Source organism: Sander vitreus, chromosome 3, assembly GCF_031162955.1.
Source record: "Sander vitreus isolate 19-12246 chromosome 3, sanVit1, whole genome shotgun sequence".
Taxonomy (NCBI): Eukaryota; Metazoa; Chordata; class Actinopteri; order Perciformes; family Percidae; genus Sander; species Sander vitreus.
This window is the reverse complement of record NC_135857.1, coordinates 10,116,705-10,143,547: the sequence shown is the minus strand read 5'-3', so window position 1 is coordinate 10,143,547 and position 26,843 is coordinate 10,116,705. Positions and strand designations below refer to the sequence as shown.

The 26,843-nt window shown below is 41.3% G+C and overlaps 1 protein-coding gene across 1 annotated transcript in view; it reads left to right on the top strand.

The window, feature by feature from the left end:
- The window catches only part of rtn4rl1b (reticulon 4 receptor-like 1b), a 169,093-nt gene that overhangs the window by 786 nt on the left and 141,464 nt on the right, over positions 1-26,843 (top strand). Inside the window, exon 1 of the mRNA XM_078245920.1 lies at positions 1-144. This exon is cut by the window's left edge and continues 786 nt beyond it. Coding sequence (XP_078102046.1) covers positions 132-144 — 13 coding nt within the window. The 5' untranslated portion in view covers positions 1-131. The remainder of the gene's footprint in view (positions 145-26,843) is intronic.

Sequence of the window (26,843 nt, the reverse complement as noted above, 5' to 3'; positions counted from 1 at the left end):
CTGACATTCTCACGACGAGCCACGAAAGCTCCGGATCAACTTCAAAACTAAAGCGCTCAAGTTTTACGTCTGGAATATAAGAATAGATGATTCTCAGAGGACAGAAGACGAAATCCACCTAGGCCTACAAAATGTTCAAAAGGGGTGAGTAAGTCTCAACTTTAGCCTCCAAATTAATTACGAGATTTTGCCTCCTATTTTCTTTCTAGCAGCCATGAGGCGATGTGTGCGTTCTCGTAATGTGTCTGACTCTACTGTAATGCTGGTACTTTATACGGTTATGAAACAAATGTTTAAATATGACACATTCATAATGCACCACGTTTCCCCGCAGATGTGTTTATTACAGACGATGCGCCATTTGAAGCGCATCGTTTCATTTGCACAACGCGCACTGAAGATTTCTGGGAGTGAGATATTCATTTTGGTATAAAGAAACATGGGGGAGACTATGTGATATTAATACAGCTGATGCCGCACTGCAGTTTATGAGTTGTACCCGGGTCACAAGGCTATCTCTCCGAGCATTGCACTCTGCTGAAGCATTATTATTTGCTGTGTGTGTCAGTACATCTAGATGTGATGGATCAAACCGCAGTTCACAAGGTTATTCTCCGCTGGCTACACACTATATGAACACTCAAGACCTTGAGCACCTCATATAAAACGGAAAAGCTCCACAAACTTTCAATATCAAGACCCCCCAGATGGATACATATTAGAGAACAGAGTCCTATTTGATGATCTATTTTCCCAAGGAACCGTTTCTTTCTTTCTAGGCTTTAATTGGCCATAGAGCTGCATAAGTGTCTACACTGGATGTCTGACAACAGGGAGAGTAAAATCTCTGTCTAATTAGGCTAGATCACAGTAATACACACTCCCATTGTGCTATTATCGAGGGAGTGAAATAATAGCGAAATTAAACTGTTCCAAATTTTGCTGGAGCCCTTGGAGCCCCCCCCCCCCCGGGACCCTTTAGGTTCCCACTTTAGGGACCACTGCATTAGACCAAGCCTTATCACTTTGTCATGAGTGACAAACAAGCCTGCTCTTTTGTTTTGTTATTTAATGCAGTTTATATTAAGCAAAAGTAGCTTAAGAGATGCTCAAACTTTTAATGTAAATCTTACAAACACGAATACATGATGGGGGTCATCATACAACAGTCACCGCGTGCGTTTGTATGTATTTAGTCTGTCTTGCAAAAAAAAAAACATCTGTTTAGACTTTGTGTGTCTCTGCTGTGTGCCTTAGGGGCAGAGAAAAACATGTTCTTGCTGCCATCAGATCGATTATTGTTGCTCCAACGGTCGAGATGAAACACACCATGGTGATGAGTGCTTATAGCTATAACAGCTTTAAGGGAAGGCCTTTTTTCTTAACCTGCACCCTGACAGCTTCTCATAACTGATATTTTTATCATTTATGATAAGTGTTATGTCTGGAGTTTATTAAGGGAGAACTAGCATGAGTCACCGTTGTGTTCCAGAAGAGGCTTTTTACTGGTTAAGTATGGAGCAACCTTGTCTGTCTCTGTTTTGTGTCAAACTAATGGACATGCTGGTAAATGCTATTACCATCATCAACAGATCCTCAAGGATATGATTTCCCACGACACACATCCATTTTCCAGTTATGTTGAGTGTTAAATGGAGAGCTAAACCCAAAGTTGATTGGTGTTTGAGGATTTTGTACTCCAAACAGGCTCCAACCCTGCTCTGTCCAAGGTTTTTGTATGTGATTCAGCTGTCTTACCACTGCTCAGTGTTGGACAGAAAATCACTTAATTCAAGACAAACAACTTCAAAGTACAGATTTCACCAGTCTGCCCAAAGTGCTCAGTATGCCAGCATGTCTGAGTCTACAATAGTGAGGCAGAGATGCGTCAGCGTTGGCAGGAACAGCGCAGAGGTTCTCTGGTGAATTTGAATTTTTTTTGGCACCTGAAATAACACATTGGAAGGAGCCTGGCTTATGAACCGGGTGCAGCATTTTTTTGTGACAGATCCACCATTCACCAACACATATAGAAGGAAAGTGTCTTAGCTGACACACCTTGGCAGCGCCTCCCATATTTACTTCACACTGTTGTCTTGCTGTGGCTAATTACCATGTTATGGAGTGGCCACGTAGCTTGTATAATGGCCTTTTGGTTCACACTTTGTCCAACAGTCTAAGGCCTGTTTCACACTGGCTGCGTGGCGTGAGCGTGGCGTTTTCTATGTCTTTTCACACCAGAAACGTGTCTGACGCGGCGCTGCTGCTGCTAGCCTTGTCTGTACACATGTATGTTTCCCATTGATAAAATGCACTCAAGCAGTAGTATACTTCATGTTAAACATAAATATATACTGATTTGATTACAGCAAAGACAACGTCGGCAGTATTGACGGCAAAATAGGCTACAGAATATTTCGTTCTGTATTGACAGGTGCAATATTTCAAAATCGATAATTATTTATTATGTTTTTAAATTACATTTATATCTGCATTTATGTCAAAACCTAGAGACTTTCAAATATCAAAATGTCATTTATCAAATGTATTTCTGTCAAAATGACATATAAACATTTCTAGCATGCACGCGATTTCGGCGCGGCTTGAGTCGCGCCTGAGACGTGCGTGTCACGCAGGCAGTGTGAAAGCTCTAACCTGTTAACATGGGAGCCGAAATATAAACGGACACGCCACGCAGCTGACACGCTCACGCCACGCAGCCAGTGTGAAAGAGGCCTAAGGCTGCTGATCCCTTCATCTGTGGGCCATGAATTTGTACATGTTGATCAGTGCTGCGACAAGGGATAATCATGTCCAAACCATCCACAAATATGTCTGGACATCTATATTAGTTGCGTCACTGCAGGTGAGACAACATAGTCCTCATGTCTTTGTTTGAACTGTCAGAATGGTGTTTGCGATTTCGACTGTGTGTTTATGTCTTTTCTGTGGCTTATAGAACAACGACATGTGTGAGTGAGTGTGTCTCTGGGTACATGTGTACATGTATGTAGCCCTGCAAGCATACATATCACTCAATCTCTATATTGGCTTTTCTGTCTATCTGTCCCACTTTTACAATCTCTCTTTTCCCCAAAACCAGTCAGCCATAGAGTGGGCACAAGGGATGATCTGTCAGAACAGTTCTGAGATGGAAAGGACGAGATGTCCACTGACTATACCATGGTGTGACATGCTGGAATTCCTGCTACATGTTATTCAGGATTATTGGAGGAGGCTCAGCCAAGGCTTTTTCTGCGTTATGCCACCTTTTGGATTGTACAGTGTTCGGGACATAACAAACTATCCATGCACCTCACATCCTAAAAAAGAAACAGATTGATCGATGTCAATGTGCAACCCCACGCAAACACAAAGATGAACATACATGCACATCCTTGTACTTCTATCATTATGAGGATGCTCTGCTGATTACATTTATTACATATACTCTTACGTTTTCCCATGTTTTAGTCTATTTAAGTCTGTTGCCGACCTGGATGTCGTAGCTTTTCTCACTCCCATGGCAGCCACTGTTTTCTTTTCATTCCAAAACAGCATGAAAATCAATTTATTTCACACACACAACATGAATTCACTGTTTCAACGTTTAATTATGTACTGCATTATTGCATGGTGTTGCTAATGTGGACAGAAACTATTGTTAAAATACTTTTATTTGTTGCAAGTACATGTCAAAGTGCACATAACATTGCAGATTTTAGACCTTTCAAAGCAACCTCTTAAATGCAAAATGAAACTGTCCCTTATTGCATCTATGTTCACCGCACAAAGACAATGTAACCTGTAAACTAAATGTACATTGTGACCGATTACTTGCCTCAAGTAAGCTGAGAGTCTCTACAAGTAGTTAACTAAAGCTGATGGCTTCCTGACAGCTAGGAAATCACTCACAACCTATGGCATGCTCTGGAAAACTGGAATGCTTTGGTTGTAATGTAATATATACATCATTGGTACTTATCAGGCTAAAACATGCAAAACCAGTGATAAGCAGCTTTAAGCATCAGCTTTCTACATGCCTTACGTCAACCCTTATACCTGAACTTTAAACTAATCCATCATCAACCACAAATCTAAGTTCTTAACCTAAAGTAGGACACGGAAGTGCTCACAAAAGCAGTGGGGAACACACACACTCACACACACACACACACACACACACACACACACACACACACACACACACACACACACACACAGGCTGGTATGATATTCTGACGGTATGATAACCTTCAGCAAAAATATCATGGTTTCAGGGTATTGCGGTATTGCAATTACAACTTTAAAATGTATTATTTTGAAATGCCTGGGTAAAAAAAAAGGTTTTTTCCCTCCCATTGAACCCAATATATTAGATTTGTTTGACACACTGCACACTGGCAGGGTGAGGGATTTCTTAACTGCACTTTCTTTCCTTTACGACTCATAGGAACGGTATGACGGAAAATGTTAGTGATTTTGAAACTATGACTTTTTCAAACCGTGGTATACCTTGAAACCGGTAACCAGCCCATGCCTACACAGACACAGACACACACTCTCACACACACACACACACACACGCACACACGCACACACGCACACACACACACACACACACACACACACACACACACACACACACACACACGCATACAGGGTTTGCTTTTTGTACATAAGTGTCAGACTTGCAAGATAAGACTAATTGGGAAATGCATTCACACTGACTTCATTTAACGGGATGAGCATGTTTTAATGGATTTAGCTCAGAGAGAACAAAGGGGGTTGTAAGATCATGCAAGCTTTATTTTTGTGCACACTGGCAAACACATCAGCAATCGTATGAATACTAATTAATTGAAATGTTGCACATTCTGTCATAAACATATCTAAAACAGAAAAAGCACCACAGTCTGTTCCTTAATCTTCCATCTCCTGTGATTGGCAATATGCAGGGATAATTACTTGTAGCATTTATGAAATCTTTTAGCATTTAGTAATCATATTTTGTAAATCAACCGCAATTACGAGCACTGACATTAAGGTTGCACATTGCTCATGTTGTATTCAGAATGAGCAGACAGGGTTGGGGGATTTGCCATTAATGAGTTCAACACAATCAATGCAGCACACAGGTAAACACATGTGGCCTCTGCTCTTCAGCTTTCTGGCTCTGCTCACTTGTGCGGGCCATATATCTCATGCTGGCATCAGAGCGGCTCTTCAGCCAACATTTCTGCTCTCCACAATATCTAATAACCGCACACGTCAAGGGGCTCCTCTCTTCTGTCAGGGAGATGTTTTTAACCAAAGGATGATATGACTCATACACATCAAGTGCTATGTTGATGATGATTATAAAGCAAAATTTTGAAGTCATGAAAACAAATGGTCTCTCTTTTTTACCAAAGAACAAACAGAGGCTTTTCCTGAGTAGAAGACACAGGAAAACCTTGCAGCTAACCCCATGCAAGTCATTTGATATGACTACATACATTTACACACATCTGTCACTGTGATATGCAAACTTTGAGCCATCGTCAAGGCCCAGAGAGTTCTATTAAAAGACAATAGCTCCCCGCTCATATGATCATCCTCCTAATCCTCCCACAATATCAGCCTTCTGCTATCACTCCTTGTCAACTCTGCATTGTTGTACTTTCCAGCCAAGCTTGTATTTCCGTACGGGTGAGAGGCGGTGTGGACTGATGACTGAGGGTTTAGAGGAGACGAGGTTTGAAGGGAAGTGAAGAGGATAATGTAGAGAGGAGCAAAAATATAAACCTCAAACTGATCTCCTAAATCTATCTAAGCCGCCTGAAATATAGAAAGCGAATCTGAGAGGACAACATTTCTACTCCTGTCTGATACTTCTTTAAGAAAAGATCTTCCTCTGTTTAAAATGGTAGAATTGGATAATCAAGACATCAGGTAGATACAGGAAAATGAGAGTATAAACTCTTATGTAATAAAATAAGGCAACCAAAATCCCATTGGTTGTCTGTAGATCCAGCCCAGAAAACACAGCGTAATTGATGGAGGAACATTAACAATTATTGGATAGCTGAGTCACATTTATTATATTACTACATAATGCACCTTTGGCTCCATCAGTGGATTCCAAACATCTTATTTAGCTAAAGGAGAGTTTTTCGAATCCAAAAGCCATTTTTTTAGTGGCCAATACTCATGGAAGCCTCTGGCACAGTTTCACCATGTGACACCTCACAGAAGATGACAAATAATTAACGTGTGTGTGTGTGTGTGTGTGTGTGTGTGTGTGTGTGTGTGTGTGTGTGTGTGTGTGTGTGTGCGTGCGTGCGTGCAGAAGACAGCACTGACTGGTGTGCATGTCACATTTTTGCCATGAACTGTTTGTTTTTCTGGGAGCCATTTTCACACGTCCCTGTCAACCATTTCACACTGAATTACGCTATGAGTGCTCTGAGTTCAGAAGTGGATGCAATGCTCTTATGCAGCCGAGGACTCTCCTATTTATTCAGTCTGAAGAGACATCTAAGTGATTAATTCCAGAGGACATTCCGACAGGGGAGTCAGGGATGAAAATTACAGCACATGCATGGAAAGAAAATCTGTCCATCTCCGTTTGCCCTTTAAAAGAAATCACCTGATTCTTGTGCAAAAGCTATCTCCTTAGCCTTTGTTGTGGAAATGAGATGCAAGGGTGGTCATTAGCGGATGATAATGAGGTGAAAGAGACAAACAACCTAAGCCCCGTTGGTTTTTCTAATATTAATAATTAATTTCTGATTAAGTGGCTAATTGGAGTTTAAAGGTCAATGTCAATGAGAATGCCATGGATCTTAGGAGACAGCAGGGAGGTGGCGGAGGGGCAGAGGGAGACAGTCCAGGAGACCGTTGACAGTAATCCCAGGTGCTCTCCAGTTACTTTGACAGCTCTCCCCCTTCCTGAGCCATCCCCCCCCAGGCGACATTGCCTGTGTGTGCTTAGGACAGCAATTCAGCTACTCCAGCACCTGGGCATCTGCCCTTTTGGCATTGAGAGTTAGCAAGTGTTCAAGATGGAGTGGCATATCATCGCAAGATAGAGCAGAGGTTAAGAAAAAGGGAGAAGGGAGCATCTGTTGTGTACATTTGTGTTTCTTATTATTACGTAAAGAAAGGGACAGATTTGAAGTTTGGTGTGTATGCTCAAAAGCGCGGGCATGTTTGTACACACTGGCTGCATGCCCTTCTGTGTGACATTAAGTTTGAACTAAACTGACTCCTGGCATTGATTCATGTACTTTATTATGCCTCTGATTAATCTCACACTTTATCCAAGTCACAGTCAGAACTCATTTGTTTGAAGATGTTCACCGCGAAAACAATGGTGTTTGTAGGCAGGTTAAAAAGATGCTTCCAAATGAAAGTCTCTGCTCTGGCTGCTGAGTGAAATTATAACACTCAGTGGGGAATGGGATGAGAAAGAAAAGGAGCAACAATCAACTTTCCATTCCATTTTCCAAGGCTCCTGTCTTTGGCTCTGTCGCTCCGCTCACCTTCTGCTCCACAGCTCCACGAGAGCCAAGCTCCTCGTCCATGGCTTTAATGAGACAGGCTAGTGTCACAGTCACATCTGAGCTTAGTGCTTGTAATATCTGCGGTGTCGGTGTTCTGGCAAATGTTATCTGTGCTCATACGTCTGTCACGGCTCAGACTGACTTTTAAGAACAGTCAGGGCTCAGGTAATTGCTGCAGCCTGTTGGGATTAATTCTGTCCTCGATGTTAATGCACGCTGTGGCCTGTGATACTGCAACTGCAGAACCACTTAAAACTCAGGCCCGCTCTAACCTACTGCAGAGTGAATAGGCTCACTAAAACAAAGTAAGCTTTGACTTTTCCTTGGATTCATTTAACTTTCAGAAGGACTGCTGTATTTTCAACTATTCCTTGAAAGCAGTATGATTTAATTGCATTAAATATTTCAAGAGTAAATCAATGAGATACAGGCTGGAACCAAATGTTGTCTCGTACAATGGCTAGAGGAAGAGAAGAGGATTTACTCTAGAATCCAAAAGATAGTTGAAGAGAGGAACGGATGAGTATTATTGAGGCAGGACTGAGAGACGGATGGAGTTGTAGTAATTACAGAATATAGGCCAAGGTCTCTTCCACAATCACACATCTTTTTATATGCAAATTCCTCACAATTGTTTTAGAATGGTCTTAAATTCAGTCATTTACAGAAGCGGAACCATGTTTTGACCTTGTTAAAGCTGGTACAATGCGGATAAGCATGGATTGGAATTATCAGTTTCAATTTACCCTGCATTATTTTGAAAATTTTGAACGCTGTGTTCGCAGCCTGCCTTCATCACATTTGAATCTATTTCTGGTGCAGAAAGGACCTCTCTCACACTCTCTCCTTATGCATTTCACTGCTGTGAATAAGAGTGAAGTCCTTGACATTTGACGGTTTCCCTCTTTTTATTTTTATTTTTTATTTTATTTACAGGCTTTGCTCTTCAGCATTGGCCATCACTCACACAAACCATTCAAGCCATTAAGAGCTTGCATCATAAACACTGGGCATCAAAGGCACAATAGAGGTGCAAGGTGCTGTTTTGTGTGCCAGAGATAAACTAATTATTCCATTAGTTGGTAAAGAGTACAGAGCCCTTGCTGGACTCAAATGACATGCTGTGGTGGATTGTGACACATGGTGCATGTGGTTAGACTGTTTATTGGTATTGTGTTGCATCACATCTTTGGCCTACTTAACTGATGTTGCGGTGCCTGGGAAGACCCTGCTTTAGGATGGAGGCGCAAAGACAGTAGTGAGGAGTAGTGAAGCCAGTAGCTGGTCGTTTTACATTCCAGTCACCTGGATCCTGCAGGGTTTCACTTGTGCATCCTAATGAAGCACTTCCCTTTGCACATTGCTCATGCTGAAATCCAGGTGCCTTTCTGTTTCAGATGAAACTGCTCGGAAAGCAAACTACTCTCAGAACATTTTGTCAATTTGTTCTTGGCTGTCTTTTTGGAAAAAACAAAGGGACAGATGTCACAACAGTGTGGTCTAAAGGCGTAGTATAGAGTATGAAAACACCGTCCGATATGGATTTTCTTCCCTTGGCAGTGCTTGGGTGGCTTTTTTTTGTTGGGACTTTAATGGGGAGTGAAAGGGGAAAGCTCAGAGCTGTTTTTATTCCGAAGAGAGGTTTCCACCCATCTGCTTTGGTTGGCAAGGGACCTTGAAAAGAAAGCCGCATGCTGCCTCGCCTGCAGTCAAAAAAAGAGAAAAGAAGCAAGAAAAAAAAAACTGCCAAGCTAATAGATAGTCACTGCCATGTATGCTGTTTCTCGTAACTGCTGCTCCTAGTCAAGGCCTCAATCACAAACTGCCCAATTCCCATGGGAGCCCAAGGAACACAGAGATGCTACTGTCTGACAGCGAACGCTGCCACAGCTCTGCCCCAACGCCCAGTATAAAATCACTGTCTGAGCCATGTGTGCAGCCCTGACAGCTCCAAATCTTACAAAAACTACCAGTCTCTTTATTCCCCAGATGACCGGGAACAGCCTACAGTTAACCTCCGCAATCATGCTAATATGTCTCCGGCCCCAATGCAGAGACCTGCCTGACGTTAAAGTGTTGTTTGGAAATGGAACATAATCTAGAGGGTAAATATAGCAGATGTCATCCGCTGCCAGCGAAACAATAAACAGAACATGCTGGCGGAATACCGACTTGTTATATCGCTGAGCTGGGGTAAGATGAGATTTATGAACTGCCATGGCGGTAACAATTCTACGTAGGGGGGGATTGATAGCGTTTGGTGATAAAACTCCTCTGGCTGGGACATTAACTCAGCAGATTTGTCCCTGTCTTCACAAGCACAGCCATGTCAATTATTTAAAGGAGCAAAACAACAGCCCAGAAAAGACAGCACTTGGTATGTGTAACTCATTTACACATCTCTATCCCCAGAAGTGTGCTCATGCATTTGGGCCATAATAAGAACTGGTCTTTTATCCCTACGCGCCTGTGTGCTAATTCACACTATTGCCAACGTGAATCCCCTCATCCCTCAAAGACGACAGCATCAAGGGAAAACAAAGAGGCACTGAGGGAGAAGGTAACAAAAAAGTATTATTAAAGACTTGTTAAGTGGCTCACTTCATAGGAGCAGAGGGCGGCAGACTGCATTGTAACTGAGAGATACAGGGATAAAGAGAGAGGGAGAGAGCACAAGGACAGGCATTAGGCTCTGTCAGGGCTCTAATGGAAGAAGCAGGTTTTTTTTGTGTCACGGCTGCTCTCTCCACTGATGGATGGGTAGGTTACCAGTCGCTGTGAGTTAGGTAGCCGAGTGCACAACATCCTCTGGAGACACTTTTCAACCGCAGCCCTCCTGTAGCTGCTGAACAGTCAGTCAACCAATCTGAATCTTAACTTTTAACCTAGCTTCCCTACATTGTGATAACAAACTAAATCCTGTTCATAGTATGCTTTGACTTGTTTTACGTGGCTATATTTGGCAGGCTCTGCTTACATCCCTTCACACATTTATTTCCCACTCCCTGGGGAATGAATCTCTTTGAGAGACCACAAAGTATGTGAAAGAGGTATAAGAGTAGATGTCTGCCTGCATGCCGGTGGTATTAAACTGGAGCTCACTCTTAACACAGATTGTGTTGCAGAGGGAGAGGCTGTGACGCATTGGTCAAAAGGAAGTTAATAGATTCTATGACATTGTCAACAATGGGAAAAAAAGCAAGTACAAAGAGAGAGGGAGTAAAAGGAGAGTGAAACAGGAGGAGGGAGAATGGGAAGTTAGGGAAAAGGAGATTATGTGGGCTGTAATGATGTCTGAGGGAATATATATGTGTGTGCCTGAGATGGTGTCATTGACATGAAAAGCCCATTGACCCCTAGGACTGATATCCATTCCCATGGACCAGTGCGGATGAGGCTATTCTACTTTTTCAAGGAACAAGCAGACATTTATTATGAGCATGTATGTATGTACAAGCTCTGCTTAACCAGGACATAAACAGATACACGCTCTCACACACACTAAAACATGCAGACATGCTTGTTAACCGTGGCACAGACATAAAGGCGTGAAGCTTGGTGACACTTAACAACTTGTGTGAGACAGAGGATTGATGGAAATACGGCAGGAGGAAAAGCCTTTTCCAGTCTGACATATTCTCTTGAAATGACCTTTTTTTTGTACTCTAGTTATACTCTCTATTACAAATTCTATTCTTCAACTTAGAACTGACTGATTGTTTGACAGTGAATCTAAGATTAACCACCTCAGGAGACCCCATGTAATCTGTCTGTTTTACAAGCACAGTCTACTGTACTAGTCTTACAATCTTAGACTTCACAAATGTAGCATCTGAGAAACAAATGCAAAGCAAGCCATTTAATAGTTTCATCTAGTGGCTGAAAAGATAATCATATTTACAATTTCCAAAATAATTTCTTTGCACAAGGTATAAGGTGGTGCTTGAAGCACTTGTGTTGCAGCAAGATTGCTTTAACGTTATGATGTTTATAGTAGAAATATCTTCTAGGCGGGTGAAAGATAATGATTCCTTCAGGAAAGAAAAAAAAAGATTGGAGGGTAAAGGGAAATGATCAGTTAATATGGAGGAGTTGAAAATAAACCCTATTAGTACCCCCTCCCCTTCCTTGGAAGATTCTTTCAGAGAGCTGTGTTTATTTCCAAATTTCACACCTTGTTTATGATCTTAACATCATCCTTGTCCCAAAGTCTCCACGCAGTACAAGCTACATGATGTGGCAGTGAGAAGAAGGCGCACCCACAGCCCAATCTGTCAGTGCCCCTCACAGCAGGCCCCACCACGCACACACTGCACTGGTTTTTAACTGTCTCAGTTTCTCATCTCTGCACGGAGTGCCTCGGCTTATGAAACCATGCGATGATGGCACTATTATCCTGCTGATCGGAATAGCTCTTGGTGCTGTGTGGGAGCAGCTGGGACGATCTGGCTTCAGGTGCACGCACACGCGCACACGCACACACACACACACACACACACACACACACACACACACACACACACACACACACAGTCTCTCTCTCTGTGGGAGATTCACACCATTGTTGTTACATCGGTGTATGTATGAGCCCTCTTCAGCTCTCTGCCTCCCACCTAGCAGGTGCAAACACTTATAGAACTAAAAGGCCTCAGCTGTCCCCGTCAATACACTACTCATCTACTCACCATGGCCCACGTAGCCCTCCTGAAGAATGTGACATTATGATCACGTATGTGTGAAGCAAAACAGTTAGTACAACAAAGTTCTGTTTTGTTTCTGCTGACACCAAACCGTTGTGTTAAATACTGAGTTTTGACTGTAAAAGCATAACTTTCAGTTGTTCATGTTGCAAGTGACTAACATTGCTGTTTCTACTGTTGCTTTGCTGGTTGCTGTAGACCCAACAGCTGTGCTTTGAACATGTTCAGAGTTTTGATCTGTAATGTTTGTTGCCCATCTTGACGATACAACAGAGGGGTCACCTTTGAAGTGAAAAATGTACTGACTGAGGTAAGATGGCGAATCGCATTGAAATGTCCCCCTAGGCGTTCTGTCATGTCACTGCAGTTTGGGACACACCGAACAATATGCGTGTTTGCAGAAAACCTCTGTCAGAATGGATCATGCTTATAGTGTGTGATCTAGCCTTGAAGGTGTAGCGGCGTTCGGTACTTGTCTTTACAAATATTTCAGTGCCAAAGTTGACACGGCAGAAAAATGAGACATGGCAGATGTCAAAATAGTTAAATAGGCCTTTATAAAAGACAGCTCTGAAAACCAAACCAAACAAAGTAGGTCTGTGTGTTAGAGATAATGTAGAGTAATATTTACAGTTTAGAGAGTTGGAGTTTATGTCTTGAATATATGAATATTGTAAGGGCCTCTGACAAATGCACAAGTAGAGGGCATTTTTTAAAATTTAATTTAAAACAAGGAACACAAGAAATCAAATCTTTTTTTGCTTCTTTCAAAAGCAACTTCACTCCGTCTCTGATGTAAATCAGCATTAATACATCAAATGCTTAGACATTTAAGAAAGATGCCAGACCAAGTCTTGCTTATTAGAAATAAAACCACTCTATTTAAAAAAAAAAAAGAAATAAAACCACGCTTTCAAAAAATGAAATAAAACCATGCAGGCTTTAATTTGTCAGATTTCTAAGTTCACATCCCAGAAAACCTCATTCATCAATGAGTGTTGGGATATCCTGATTATAACAATGTATGAAACTTTTGGTATTACTGATGGGCTTCTTCCATCCCTATTTGTGCAAATGAGTCTCCTGTCTGGAGAAGCAACAATTATGCAACATCTGTCTGGGTTGTTACTGATCCACAGCCAGGTCTGCTCCCTCGGCCTGCAGTCATGCTGTGTGTGTATTGCAGTTCTCCCCCTCTTCTTTGGCGTGTGATTAATAAAACACATCTGAGAAGTGTGTGCATGTGTGCGTGTTTGTGTTATAGCATTTGTGTTTAGACTTACACTGGGCAAAGAAGGCAGTGTCCCCAGAAGAGCATGTCTGAACATAAAGGCCATGACCTGTCAGCACCAGTCCTGTGACCCCTCAGCTCAGCATGCTCAGCCCTGCAGCCCAGTAAACACTCACAGAGCTCCAGCTTATCTCCAGTCACAACAATAAACAAGGCATTGTTGAAAAGCTATAGAAGTATGAACAATGAGCCAATGTGTTTTCTGTCTGAGTTGCTGCCTCTTGCAGAGACTGCAGGATGACTGGCACTGAGGACTGAATAAACGGGTAACAAGGGTCACAGGAAACTATTATCCCAAGCAACACCTGGTATACAGACATAAACCTATTCTGCAGACAGACAGGGGCATTTCTACACACATCCAACCATTTTTTTCCTACATATTGAAGATACAATGTTCCCATTTGATGTGGGAAACTGTATCATAGATTTCAACCATGACACAGACCATTATCCACATAAAATAATCCGACATAGGAAAACAGGATGACAGACATTCTAAGTGGTGGTATTTGAAACAAAACAGCGTCAACACAAACGATTAGATCTCACCGCAGCACTTCCTCTCTTTCAAGCCCTTCTGGCAGGGACAACTGTGTGTGCGGGCTGAAAATGAATAATTAATGTAAATTGGAATTGTTAGCAAGAGTGGCAAAATCACAAGGGCTCAGACTAATTGGCAAATGTTGTTTCCCTCGCTACCTTGTTGCCAGTGGTAAGAAATTAAGAATAGTGGAACATAATGAGATGTGGTTTCGGCCAGGGTCGGGAGAAGTAAAACAACCAAATGAACGGATTCATTTGAGACAAAATTAATTAGAATTTAAGCCACGCTAAAAGGAAAGTATTGTCTGAGAAACGGAACAGGTGCCACGACAAATTGAAAAATTTAACCATGATAATTGTACATTTTGTTTGGTACTTGAAATGTGTCCTCAGGTAGTACGGGCAGAGCATAGTCTAGCACCCACAGCACCCACTAAGAGTATTTTGATTACATGTTTACATCGTGAAATTGATTGTAACATTTTGAACTTGGCAAGTTCATTTTAAGAATTCCCTCATTCTTAAGCATAGCTGCACTTAAAATGAAGACATCATGGTGAGGTAGACTGTTGCTAGAGAATGTGTGAGTGAGCCAAGGTCATACATAACAAGTAGCACAGCAATTCTCTATGCTAAAAGAATTCTCTATAGACTGATGTATAGCGTAACCCTATAGCAGTCATTCAGACATGTCTCCAGACTGGGAGAGTTGGTACGGAGAGTGTTGTTGGATTCTTTTCCTCCCTGTCATTTCCTCGGCTTCATTGCTTGCTGCAGAATTTTTTCTCCTCTATTCATCCTGAATTATTAAAAAGTGTTGTGATTCCCAGTATGATTGTGAATATGGGGCTGCAGCTCTCAACTGCGTAGTCACATTTGCTTGTTTTTCTCGCTCCTCACAGTGTTCTCCCTGTCTTTTCTCGTGCTTTCTCACTTGGTTCACAAGCCGGAGCATGATGCTGCAGTCCTCACACCCAAAATCTCACCTTGAAGGGGCAGGAGGAGGGGGGATTTTAGATGGTGAATACTCAAAAAGTCGTGTCTGCCCTCGTCTACAGAGCGAGTATTATTCGTCTGAATCTGTATTCAGGTCAGGGTGCTTTCACAGGGAGGGAAAAGGGAGGGAGGGATATTTTTCTTTCCCATCATGCACCAGCAGCAGGACCCAAATTGGCACAGAGGGTTGGGCAGTTTCTCCAGGGATAAGCATCCTGTCTCTAGCCTGACTCCCTCTACGGGAAACCTGCCAGGGACATCCGTGACCACAACACACATGTCCGTTGTCTTCTCAAACAAAACCAAACATCCGAGAGACCAACACTTATGTTCCTCCAGCATCTGACCTGCCACCATGGCCAAGGACCCCACCTCTTCTGTTTTTCGCGTTCCTTTAAATTCCCATGGCTGCCAAGCTTGACGTTCCAATGACTTTCTGGCACTGCAGAAACCACAGTGGCTGCCCTGAGAAAAGGTTATGGAAGCAGCTGCTGGCAGATGAAAAATGCATGCAGTGTTACCATACATTTGAGTATCCCCGCCTCATCCTATCCCTCTTGTTTTCTCTCTCTTTCCTTCTCACTTTCTGGATGATGCACAGATGACAAACCAGTCAGTACAGCACATGGGTCTGAGGCTCTTTTGTCTCTGATCTGTGGGAGAATATTAATGCAGTGTGTGCTGTCTGAGATGGATCAAACTATTCAGTCAAAAGAGGGATCTTTATCTGGGTCCACAAGCACTGGGTTGTAGGGGTTTTAATGTGGCACTGGCTGGATGTACACTCTAATAGGCCAGTGCAGAAAACATGAGAGGGGTCCTCAGAGAGCACGATAGAGGAAGATATGAAGTGAGGGAGAGGAGAGAGAGAGAGATACGGATGGATAAAAAAGCTCTTTCTATAGCTGAGAGGAGTCCAAGCTAGTGCGGTTGCCTCACTTGCCAGGTTACTTCCAGTGGACATGGAGCTCTTCACAAATCTTTAGTGGGTTTTTTTTAATTATTATTTAGCTTTACAGGCCCATGGCAGACTTGCAGTGTACTGGACCATTTAATAAGCTCAATAATAAGTTGTATCTGGACAGAACTTTAAGTGGAAACACATTCATTAAAAAAGCTCTGCCATACTTTGTGATAAAACCATTAAACAATTCTTAAAATATTATTCACCAATCATTGTACTGTATTTAAGCTAATACTGCCTATGAGTACTAAAGTAATAAAGTTCTGTAACACAGAAAGAAACAGAAAGTTCAGCATGATCATTGGATACATTTCATTTTGTCAATATGCTTCCGAGAGCCGTCTTCTTCCTCAGGGAAACAAGGGAACAGGGAACAAATGAACCAGACTCACAATGCTTGTGTATGCTGTGTCCAGGTAACCTCAATCAGTTTCACCTGTGTGTGTGGATAGAGATAGATATGCTAGATGTGTAAACATTTGCACGCGCCAGATCTAGTCAAATGAGGGGATTTGATTCTATCTATATATGTATAAAAGTAACCCCACGATTAATGCACATAATCTTTGCATTGGGCCTAACAACCCCTTAGCTTATATTTATATGTACATACTATGATGACATAAGAAAGTGTTAAGTTGGTTAAAGTTTTTTGAGTTTTTTGAGTTTTAAAATGTATACGTGGCAATGTAATCTGATACAATCTTCACTACGTTTACATGCACATAATATTCCAGTTTTTGCCCTTATTCCGAAAAAGACGATATTCCGACCAAGCTGTTTACATGGCTAATGAAAGAGAATATTCCACTAATATTCCTGTTTACATGCAGACGTACAATATAAGATTTTTTTTTGAAGTTTACCAGCAGTGGCGGGTTTGTTGGATCGTGTGAACACAGCCTCCCTCTTTCATTCCTTCAGCCAGCTTTCTTGAAAAGGTCGGCGAAGCGATGTGTGCGCATATCCAAAAAACCTGTTGATATCTAAGTCTTTGATAATGTTAAAAGTAGGCATGGTTCTCCTTTTTATCGGGTCTGCAGCCTTGCAAACTGTTGGCTTGTTGGTTCGTTTATAGCAACCATAGCAACGCACAGAGCTGACCATAAGCCATAAACTACGGTAAAAACCCTGATTGAGACGCATATTCCCAATGCGCTGTATACATGTCCAAAGAATGCCTCGCAAACCTGAATAATACCGGAATACCCCACGTCTTAATCGGAAAATGCTATATTAGGAAAAAGGCCTTTTTTGGAATACCCAACCGGAATATGCTGTTTATGTGACCCGTATCAAATTCGGAATATAGTCATATTCGAAATAATAGTGGAATATTGCAGCCCAGTCTCATGGCAGTTCGTGAAATGGTCACGTTATTGAATCTATTGATTCGTGTACTGAACACGTTAATGTCGTTATTTTCATGTGGTGAGCTCGAATTTCAAAGTAATGTATTTCAATGGGAAGCATATTTCGTGATCACAGAACGATTACGGTAGTGAGTAGTATTGATAAGGCGAAAATCCGTGCAGGGGTGAAACACAGGACTTTCACCCCAGAGACCAGGGATCGCGTTCCGCCTGTTCCTTTCCGCGTTATTCTCTTCCTAATCACAATATGCACCCACAAGTCAAAATACGTGCAGATAATGACAAAGCTAAGGGGTTAGCAATTTCTTGCCAAGTAAAGGATAATGGTTGAAGTCTTCATTCAGGCCAAAACATGTTTGAGTTTAAAGTTGCAGTGTTCAATATGCTTCAAGCTTAATGAGGGACTTAACAATATTTTGTGTTCCTTGAAGAAGGAGACAGTTCGTAAAAGCATTGGTACAATAAAATTGACTGATTTTCTTTAGTTTCAATGAAATCTGTTATAAAGTATTAGGCAGCCAACAAGCATAACAACTTGAAAAAGAAGCAGGAGCACTTTAGAACCATGGATACACCTTATTCGTATAGACCTTATTCAATGAGCGGACGTCTTGGCAGCAACATGCATTCTCCATAGCGTCAGAGCATTTAAATATGGGCTGTTGGTGCTTACATGTACCATAAATACACAGCCTACGTCTAAAGAAATGGTCCCATTATAATAACCTCTAGCAATTTGAAATCCCATTTGCTTTAAGTATTAGCTTTTTCAAGTGTTTGTTAATGGGAGATATTTTACAAAAAAACACAAAGGGGATACATTTAGCATTAAAGGCCACAGGGATTAAGAATAGTAGTTTAATGAGGCAGTAGGTGGATGTAGTGGGACTGTGCAGCCCAGAGGTTCTCAAAGAAGAGTCCTTTATTCCGATCAATGTATGATAATGAGGGAGCAACAAAGGTTATCCAAGAGAAGGAGTGGGAAATGAATACAGGGTTACAGGTTGTTAAAGCTGCTACAGTTAGGAATTGGCAACATAATACTAGCTCTTTTGATTGAGCATTGAAAGACCCAGGCTCCTTGCAGTGACAAATGTACCACCTGTGCTTTTACTCATGATGCATTAGCAGGGGCTTGGCAACAGGATATGATAAAGGACATTGTGTTGAGCTGTGTCCTGTCATTAAACACTTCCACCTTGCTCTGGGGATAGTCTTTCACTTTCCCCACCCAGATTGTATCCTGTTAGTCTGGGGATTGAACCAACGACCTCCCGGTCACACTTCTTTAACTTCTAGGCCACCACTGCCACATAATCAACAGGCATCTCAGACACGCCATGCATTTATTGTAGCAAAGCAATATTCAATAGCATCTATTCATTCATGCTGGCTGCCAACAACATGTTACAAGTACAAGCTGTCTGCGTGCACCTAATCGCAACCTGACAGGAGCAGAGAATACTGAGCTAGATCAGCAGAGGACCAGCGAAATCAGAGCTCTGCGATGAAATCCAGAGGCCTCTCCTCCCTGGAGCATGCCTCCAGGGCTGGATGTGTCCACAGTGAGGCAGCCTGTGATCAGCCTCAGTTCAGAGAAGACTAATACACAGAGCCTATCATGTGGTAGTTGGAGTGGAGGTTAATTTCAGATGGGTGTGGTATTAGAGTGGTGTGGAATAGAAAGTAAATGTCAGAAACAAAGAGACTAACCCTGAGTTTTCATTGCTACACTGTTTCTGTATTACCCTACTCTGTCAGATTATTTAAATGCTGTTTGATCTTTCTTTTGTCCTGGTTTGGTTGTCACTTAAGCTCCTCTTCTACCTCACAGATCACCACTGTGGGTTCAACTTAGCTCAATCTTCTCCATTTTTCCCTTCTCCCTTCCTCCCTCCCAAGCATTGTTTCACACACCCCGCTTTGCAGAGTGGAGAAAACACTTGTTTTGACAGCTATGATAACTGACTAAATGTTATATGTCTGGAAGAAAAGGATCTGCAGTGTAGTATTGGAATGCATTGCACTCGCTTTCTTTCTCCTTCTTCCTCCTCTCTGCTGTTTTCATGTGTGTATGTAGTCAAACAACTCAGGATTGATCCTGCCCAGTGTGATGTGTTGGCTAGCTGGATGTGTGTGTCTGTTTCCTCAGACAGATCGAATACATGAGCAATCGTGTGCATGTTTGAACTTGCAGTTGTGTGTGTACATGGAGCTCAACTACAAATGGCATCTTGTCGAGAAAGATAAATGAGGTGTCAATGCTTTGGCTTCCGCCTGTGCCATTACTTGTTTTCGCTGTTTACTCACATGCAAATGTGAGCTTCCCTGCAAAATAATGAAATAACGCAATCAAAACGCACTCCATTGTGAGTGTCATAATCCCGGACTTAATATGAGGATAATGGCCGTTTAAAATGCACACTCTGTGATGCCTCATGAGAGACAAGTTTAATAGGAAGGGCCCATTGTAGAATACATTATTTCACTGACGTAGAATTCCTGGCAATAAACATGCCCTTCCTGTTATTAGAACCACCGTCAGAGCTGTCAGTCAGAAGTGGAGACACATATCTGCTGACACTAATGTAGAAGAGACATGTGGCATGTATGTGGGAAATTGCCTAAGCCTTTTCAAATATTAAATGAATGTGCTCCAATAGCCATCATGTACCTAAATATAGTGTAATAGAAGGCATCATGGAGCTTGAAGAGCCTTGGGTTATTGCCTGTGATGTCTTTTTTTTGTGCAGGCTCACCAGGCTGGATGACATGTGAGAGAGTGTGAGGAGAGAGCTGTGCTATTAACTGGCATCTAAAAGACTTCCCTAATGTATACTTAATAGAATTCTGGGGGTCAGAGATGCAGGAGATATTCATTCAGTCCAGCACTAATTGCAGCGCCAAGTTTTGTTTTGAATCACTGACAAAGTGCTGATACTCTTTGGATATATTTTATGGCTGTTAATCCACGACCGCATAATGATCTTGCATCCAGGGATGTTGTTAGAAATGAAAAATAAGTGGTCCTTGAAGAATCTACCACGCGCCCACCCCACTCAAACATACATACATACACACAATTGCTTTTGATGTGAGGATAATGTATATGTGTATTAATGTATATTGTATATTGATTATTTTCTTTCTTTACCTGGAGACTCATAAACTTAACCAGAACTGCGTACCAAACCCCAAAGTATGCTTCAAACAAACTAGGAGGTACGACATACAGTCATGTGCTGTTTGACCACCCGGTTAAAGCATACTGACGCCTTTATACCTGTTCTGATTGGCCACACTCCAAGGAGGGACGCCATCACTTCCTCCCTCCGATCTCTCTCAAATAATCCTGTCTTTATCGTCTCGACACAATGACTAATGCCTGCAAGGCATGGTGTTTTACTCAGTTGTACATTCAAAACTAGATGGCATAAATAAAAAAAGGGCATCAGAGAGAAGTTTAAACCCTTCCTACTTTTACACCTCTGCACACCTGGATTGGATTGGATTATGCTGCCATTTTAGCATGATGATGCTTTCACCTTAACCTAAGCATAATTCTCACATTAACCTTAACCCTAAAATAAATAGTTAACCTTGTGGGACCGGTTTTTGTTCTCAAATGGGAGGTGAAGAAATCTTCCAAACCAATCTTGTCCCTGGTTAGCAGGTGTTGGGAAGAATTCCAGTGAGGTGACATCACATCATCAGTGTGCATAGACACTTCTATTTTTGAATTTTGCAACGCCTTCTATTTTTGAAATGTGCTTCTTCACCAAACAGAAAAAGAGAAGCGTTTCAAAACAAGATGATGGGGAGTTTCTTTGGAGAGGGAAACCAAGCATAACCATCATCTTCAGTGCAGCACTGGGTTAGGTTATTAAACACATTCAGCTCTGTCAGATGAGTTGGGACTCTATCTTAACTGCACTACAGCTCATTTCCACAGGGAGCAGTCTTCCTTCTCTTTTCAGGACTCACTGGGGGTCAAAGTTGAATCAGCTTTTCTGTGTTGTTCTCTGACAAAAGTGGTTGATTACAGCTCTTTATATGTTTGCCTGAACTCAAGAGTTTGACCTAGCTAGTCATGATGCAATGCTAAAAAACCATGTGACATGATTACCCAGCTGCTATCTCCATGCCTGATATGACCGCAAAAAGGAGAAGGCAGAAAATATGTGATACAAAAAAACTGTGGATGACCGTGCAGGATGTGAGAGACACTAATATCAAGTGGCCTTCCCAGTTGTCTCTGTGTGAGATCAAGTGCCCCATTCACAGCCAAAGATATGACACTGTTGGACTATACAAGAACCAAAAGAAGCTGCTTGATGAATGAAGGACTGGCACTGGTCCCTTACCATGACAACTAACATCAAGTGCAGTGTCAGTTGAATGTCTGCAAAGTGAAATATTGGGACTTCATAGTTTAGTTTCTTCAAGATGTTGCCATTGACAGCATCTAGGACATTGAGTTTTGGGATCATGTTGTTGCCATAGTCTCGCCATAGCAGCAAGCAGCTGAAGATGTCACTGAAGATCACTGTCCTAAACTCTTCTTAATGTGCACAGTTTGAGCATTCGGTGCAATATTTTACTTGACTTTGTGTTTTACATTTAGTGCAATATTTATTTCATTAAGATTATCTGCAATATGTTTTTTTTTTGGGGGATATTTGGTGCAATCATGAACCTGACCTTTTATTAATTATATATACTGTATATATGTACGTTAGTGCTGTATTTCCCTAAGTGGCTTTGCCATTGTAAATAAGAACCTGATCTTAATGACTTGCCTGGGAAAATAAAGATGAAATAAAAAATAAATTGAAAAAAAAGTAATTTTCTTTTGGTGCAATAGTCATTTTCCTTTATCTGATAGAATATTTATTTATATATTCTGCAATATCAAAAACAACTACAGGCAGATAAAGCAAATTGTATTTCTTTTTGGATTACTTTGGTGTTTGCAATAACAAAAGATATAGTTTTCCTTTATTTACTGGGTTAAGATTCACAAGTACAGTTTTCACAGCACTCTTCAAAGAGTACTCTTGAAAGTTATACTTATGTTTACCATATCATTCATGAGTACCATTACAAAAAAGATTACTCAAATGGAACAACAGACTCAGAGAGGTTGCTTACTTTGGCTATTTGGTCTCTCTACACTGTCACTTGAAAAGTACCCTGCAAGATTGAATACTCTCCCCTCAAAAGCCAATCTTTCCACAAATCAAAGGCTTTGTCAGGTCTTTGGTGTTCTCTACATCTTTGGCAGGCAGTTCCCTCTTGTGAAGGCCAGTACTTTAAGAGATTCTTGTAAAAGGCCAAGTGTGTCAACAACATCAAACCTCCCGTCTTTCCCCTGATTGTATTTTTTCAGTAAATCCACAAAGTCCGGCAATATAATTGTCAACAACCCTTCCTCCACATGCTTTACTTATGAAGGAAACTCATTGAGAAGTTTTACAGATCAACAACCTAACAGTGTTGTGGTGCTTGTAATCCCACCAGGACATAGCCTGTGCAAGCACACTACATTGTCTGTTAATAAATACTTTAAGAGCCACTCTAAACATCATAGCTTGTTCTGAGGCACATGGGCATTGTCTCTCTTAACAGCTGACTCTCTTGCCATACAACAACAAGGTTTAAGTATGCTTTTAAGATATCAATTCACATGTCAAAAATTAGACATATAATTCGTATATATTGACTATTGTATGGCATTAAGAGCGGACTGGCCATCTGACCCGCTGGGCCAACGTGCTTTTTGGTCCGACCACCGACACTTTTAAAACATTTTAATTTAATGTTTTATTTGTCCGGCCTATGAACTGGCTCATAAAAGTGGTAGGCCTAGATCGGCGGCCCATTGTTTTTTCAATTGACACTGGGCTGGCCCAAAACACTTTAGTCAAAAATATCACATAGGCTAGGTTTTTCCGTACACCCTCTACTTTCACAATGAAATGGACTAGTCCGTAACGGTGCGCGGCGCGAAAGATAAACACACAGTGACAGGAGAACTGGGAAGTACACAAACAGAGACCAAGCAAGACGAGTCTAAACGCGAAAATGAAACAAAGTTACCCAAGCGGCTCAAATAAAAGAAAAAAAGAAAAAAGACGCCGATAAGTATTTGGCAACGCTGCCAAAGATGACAAACTTTTTTACAGTTACTGTTGGGGATACAGACAGGAACAACAACGTCCAAAGCGTTGAACATGCCGCTACAGCAGCAGCAGCTAGCTGTGAAGTGGCGCTAGGTGAGGATAACATTAACCAAGACAATGAAGAGGACATCATATCGTTAAACAGCACCCTCTTTGGGATTTCCGCCTGCATGCAGTTTCAGGTATGCATCTGCCAGGCTAGAATAGTGATAGAGATCATGGAGAAGAAACGCAAAGCAGGTGCAGAGAAGCTGCGTGAGAAAAAGAAACAGGCCCTTCAGGCAGATGCAGCTAAATGTGTCAAATTGACAGACATGTTTTTCGTATATTAGCCTACCTTTCATTCAACAAAGTAGACTACATCTTAATAATAAGCAAAACACCACCTTAAGGTTCATCAAACCTTAAGCTTGTGCATTTGTGTCCTTAAAGTAGCCGAGATAAAAGTTATATATATATATATATATATATATATATATATATATATATATATATATATATATTTTATTTATTTTTTATTTTTTTAATTTTATTATATATATACTGTATATATATATATATATATATATACAGTATATATAGCTTGTTTTCTGATTCATGAGGAGTATACTGTTTTATTGTATTCAGAAATGGCACTTTTTTGAAGTATTTAATGTGTCAACTCTCACTGTTTGCTCATTACATGGCATTAGTAGTTTTAAGCAGTAGGAGTTGGTGTACATATTCAGGGGAGCGCAAGGACGGGTGGTATTTGTGATCTTATGTGGTGGGCTGGTCTGGGCCAAAATGCCAGGGCCGATTTTTGGTCCCAGTCCGTCCCTGTACGGCATAAATACATATTTACATTTTTGTTTACATTTTACTTGTTATCAAGGGTGCTAAGGGACATTTTGACCCATTCTAGGGATTATTCAGGGGCCCTCGTCCCACTGTGATTATATATGAAATAACTCGCAACATAAAAATGCTTTCCCACCAGCTGACACTGTTAGGCTCCACTTAACTACCTGGTTGACCCTGACGAGGCACTCACGCTCTAGGACGTAAGGGACCAGATGGCATATGTGGTGGCCAACTCTGTCTGGCTACAATGCCACAGGAGGCAATGTGTAGCGGCCACAGAGAACCAAAGAGAATACCAGGAAGGAAAAAAGGCTAGAGTCCACAATTTAGGCATGTTCAGATGATCCTCAAGGAGAAGGGTTGATATGAAACACGGCAGACGTCTTAGATAGATAGATAGGGGGTTTTAAAAAAGGAAGAGTGACAGTCAGCTGAGACAGAACAAACACGAAAAAGTTTATACTTGTCTTTGTCATTCCTCTCACAATCTCAGGGTCATCGGAACAAGAGGATAAAAAATAGCTGCAATATAAAGTTACACAAACAGGCCATGGCTACAACTAGAAAACACAATGGGAGGTGCATATAGATTTTTACTTAAATCTATATAGCTGAAAGAGTGCTTGGACAGCCTACTACTAAATACTGTTATTGTTACTTCAAATATTACTCAAGAAGAAATACATTGACTTGTGCTCAAAATAACTCATGTAGGAGAACAAAAGTTCTGAAGTAGTCTCTGAATAACAATAACTTCATCCAATAATTACATATAGTTATAATTAAGTATTCTTAAAGACTGCCTTATTTGGGAAAAGGGATTTTTAGGCAACAGTGGAAAGCTAGGTGGGATGGGAAATAGAGGCGGACAGAGTTTGTTTGCAAAGAGTTCAGGAGCTAGCATGGATAGCAGGCTAATAACAGCTTTCCAAAAGTTGCAGATTTTTAGTTTCTTATAAAACACGTTATTGTCATTATCTTCTATCATTGACCTTGCAGTTACTGCTGCAAAGCAGCAACCCTCCTCCTCTGCTGCGTGTAGTCATTTGCAGTGAAGTCATACAGGATACAAACAATCAATATTTCCGGAATTAGAGGTTAGTCTATCCGCTATCTAAAATAGGTAGGACACTGAATAGATGCACAATTCCCCAGGTCAAAAGTTCAACAATTCATGAAAACATCTCGCCCCTGTCCTCATTTAAATAAATGGGGAACTAATTTACTGTAAGTCTGACCACACCTTAATTGTGCCGTAACAGGATACCTGTAGCCACTCTTGGGATTCAATAACTATTTATAATTAGGTACATGCTGCCCCTGCACTGCGGACTGTGTGGCAGTACAATTTGTTATTGATACTAAATGAGAAAGTAATGAGGAGGAGCTGAAACACAAAGCAATGTGTTTCCGCGATTATGTGTGTTACTTTGTGAGTTGTAGAGGCAGAAGACTGGACAAATGTTTCACAGAAGTGAAATAAACATGGGATAGCAGATTCAGTCTACTGTGGCATGGCCTCTTGTGACTCTGGGATGACTAATAGGTTTTGAAGTATAAACAGGGTAAGGTTGTGAGCCGTTATGAGTGGTGGGATGTCAGGGCACAGACTGTCGAGAGGAAAGAAAAGCAATCATGACTGACATTAATAAGAAACGGCAGTTTTGCAGCAACAACAAAATAAACCTAGACCTGCAGCAACCATGTAAGCGTATGATATCAGCAGGAGTAGGTGAAAAAATAAACACAACATATATATATATTTTTTTTTGCCAAACCAAACTAGTAAGTGAACACTCCTGAACTAAATGGTGAGTTTGCAGAAGTAACAAAAAGCATTGACGAACGAGCAGTTAAAACCCATGCTGTACATTTTTTAATTCCCACTAGCAGAATTTAATTCACGTCTATTAGCGCTCCACATATAGCACACTCCTTTTCATTTCTCTCGCTTCATCTCACCCCTTTTCTGACCTCGTCACACGCTCTGTCGACACACATTCTAGATTCCAACATATAATTCACAAGCCATTTCAGAATCAGACTATATGACACATGGGCTCAGACTGCTAAAAGGGTTTATGACCTTTGCACAGTTATTTCCCTGCAATCACAGGTAATCAGCCAGGTGGACTACACAAAAAGGCTTACTGTCATTGCTCTACTTGACCCAGAGCCCAGCATGACCTCTTTACATATCCTCTCTTTTGTTTCTATCCTTTAGAAATGTTACAGCATGAAACACTCTCTGTACTGGCTGGGTTGCAAAAAAGGCTCAAAAGACTTCTGGAAAGTTTCCAAGGAAAGTTAAGCTTGGGAAATTTAGAAAGATTTATGTAAATGAGTTGTTCACGTTAAACCCACACAGCCCATATTGTCTGCTTGTCTGCAATGGGCATTA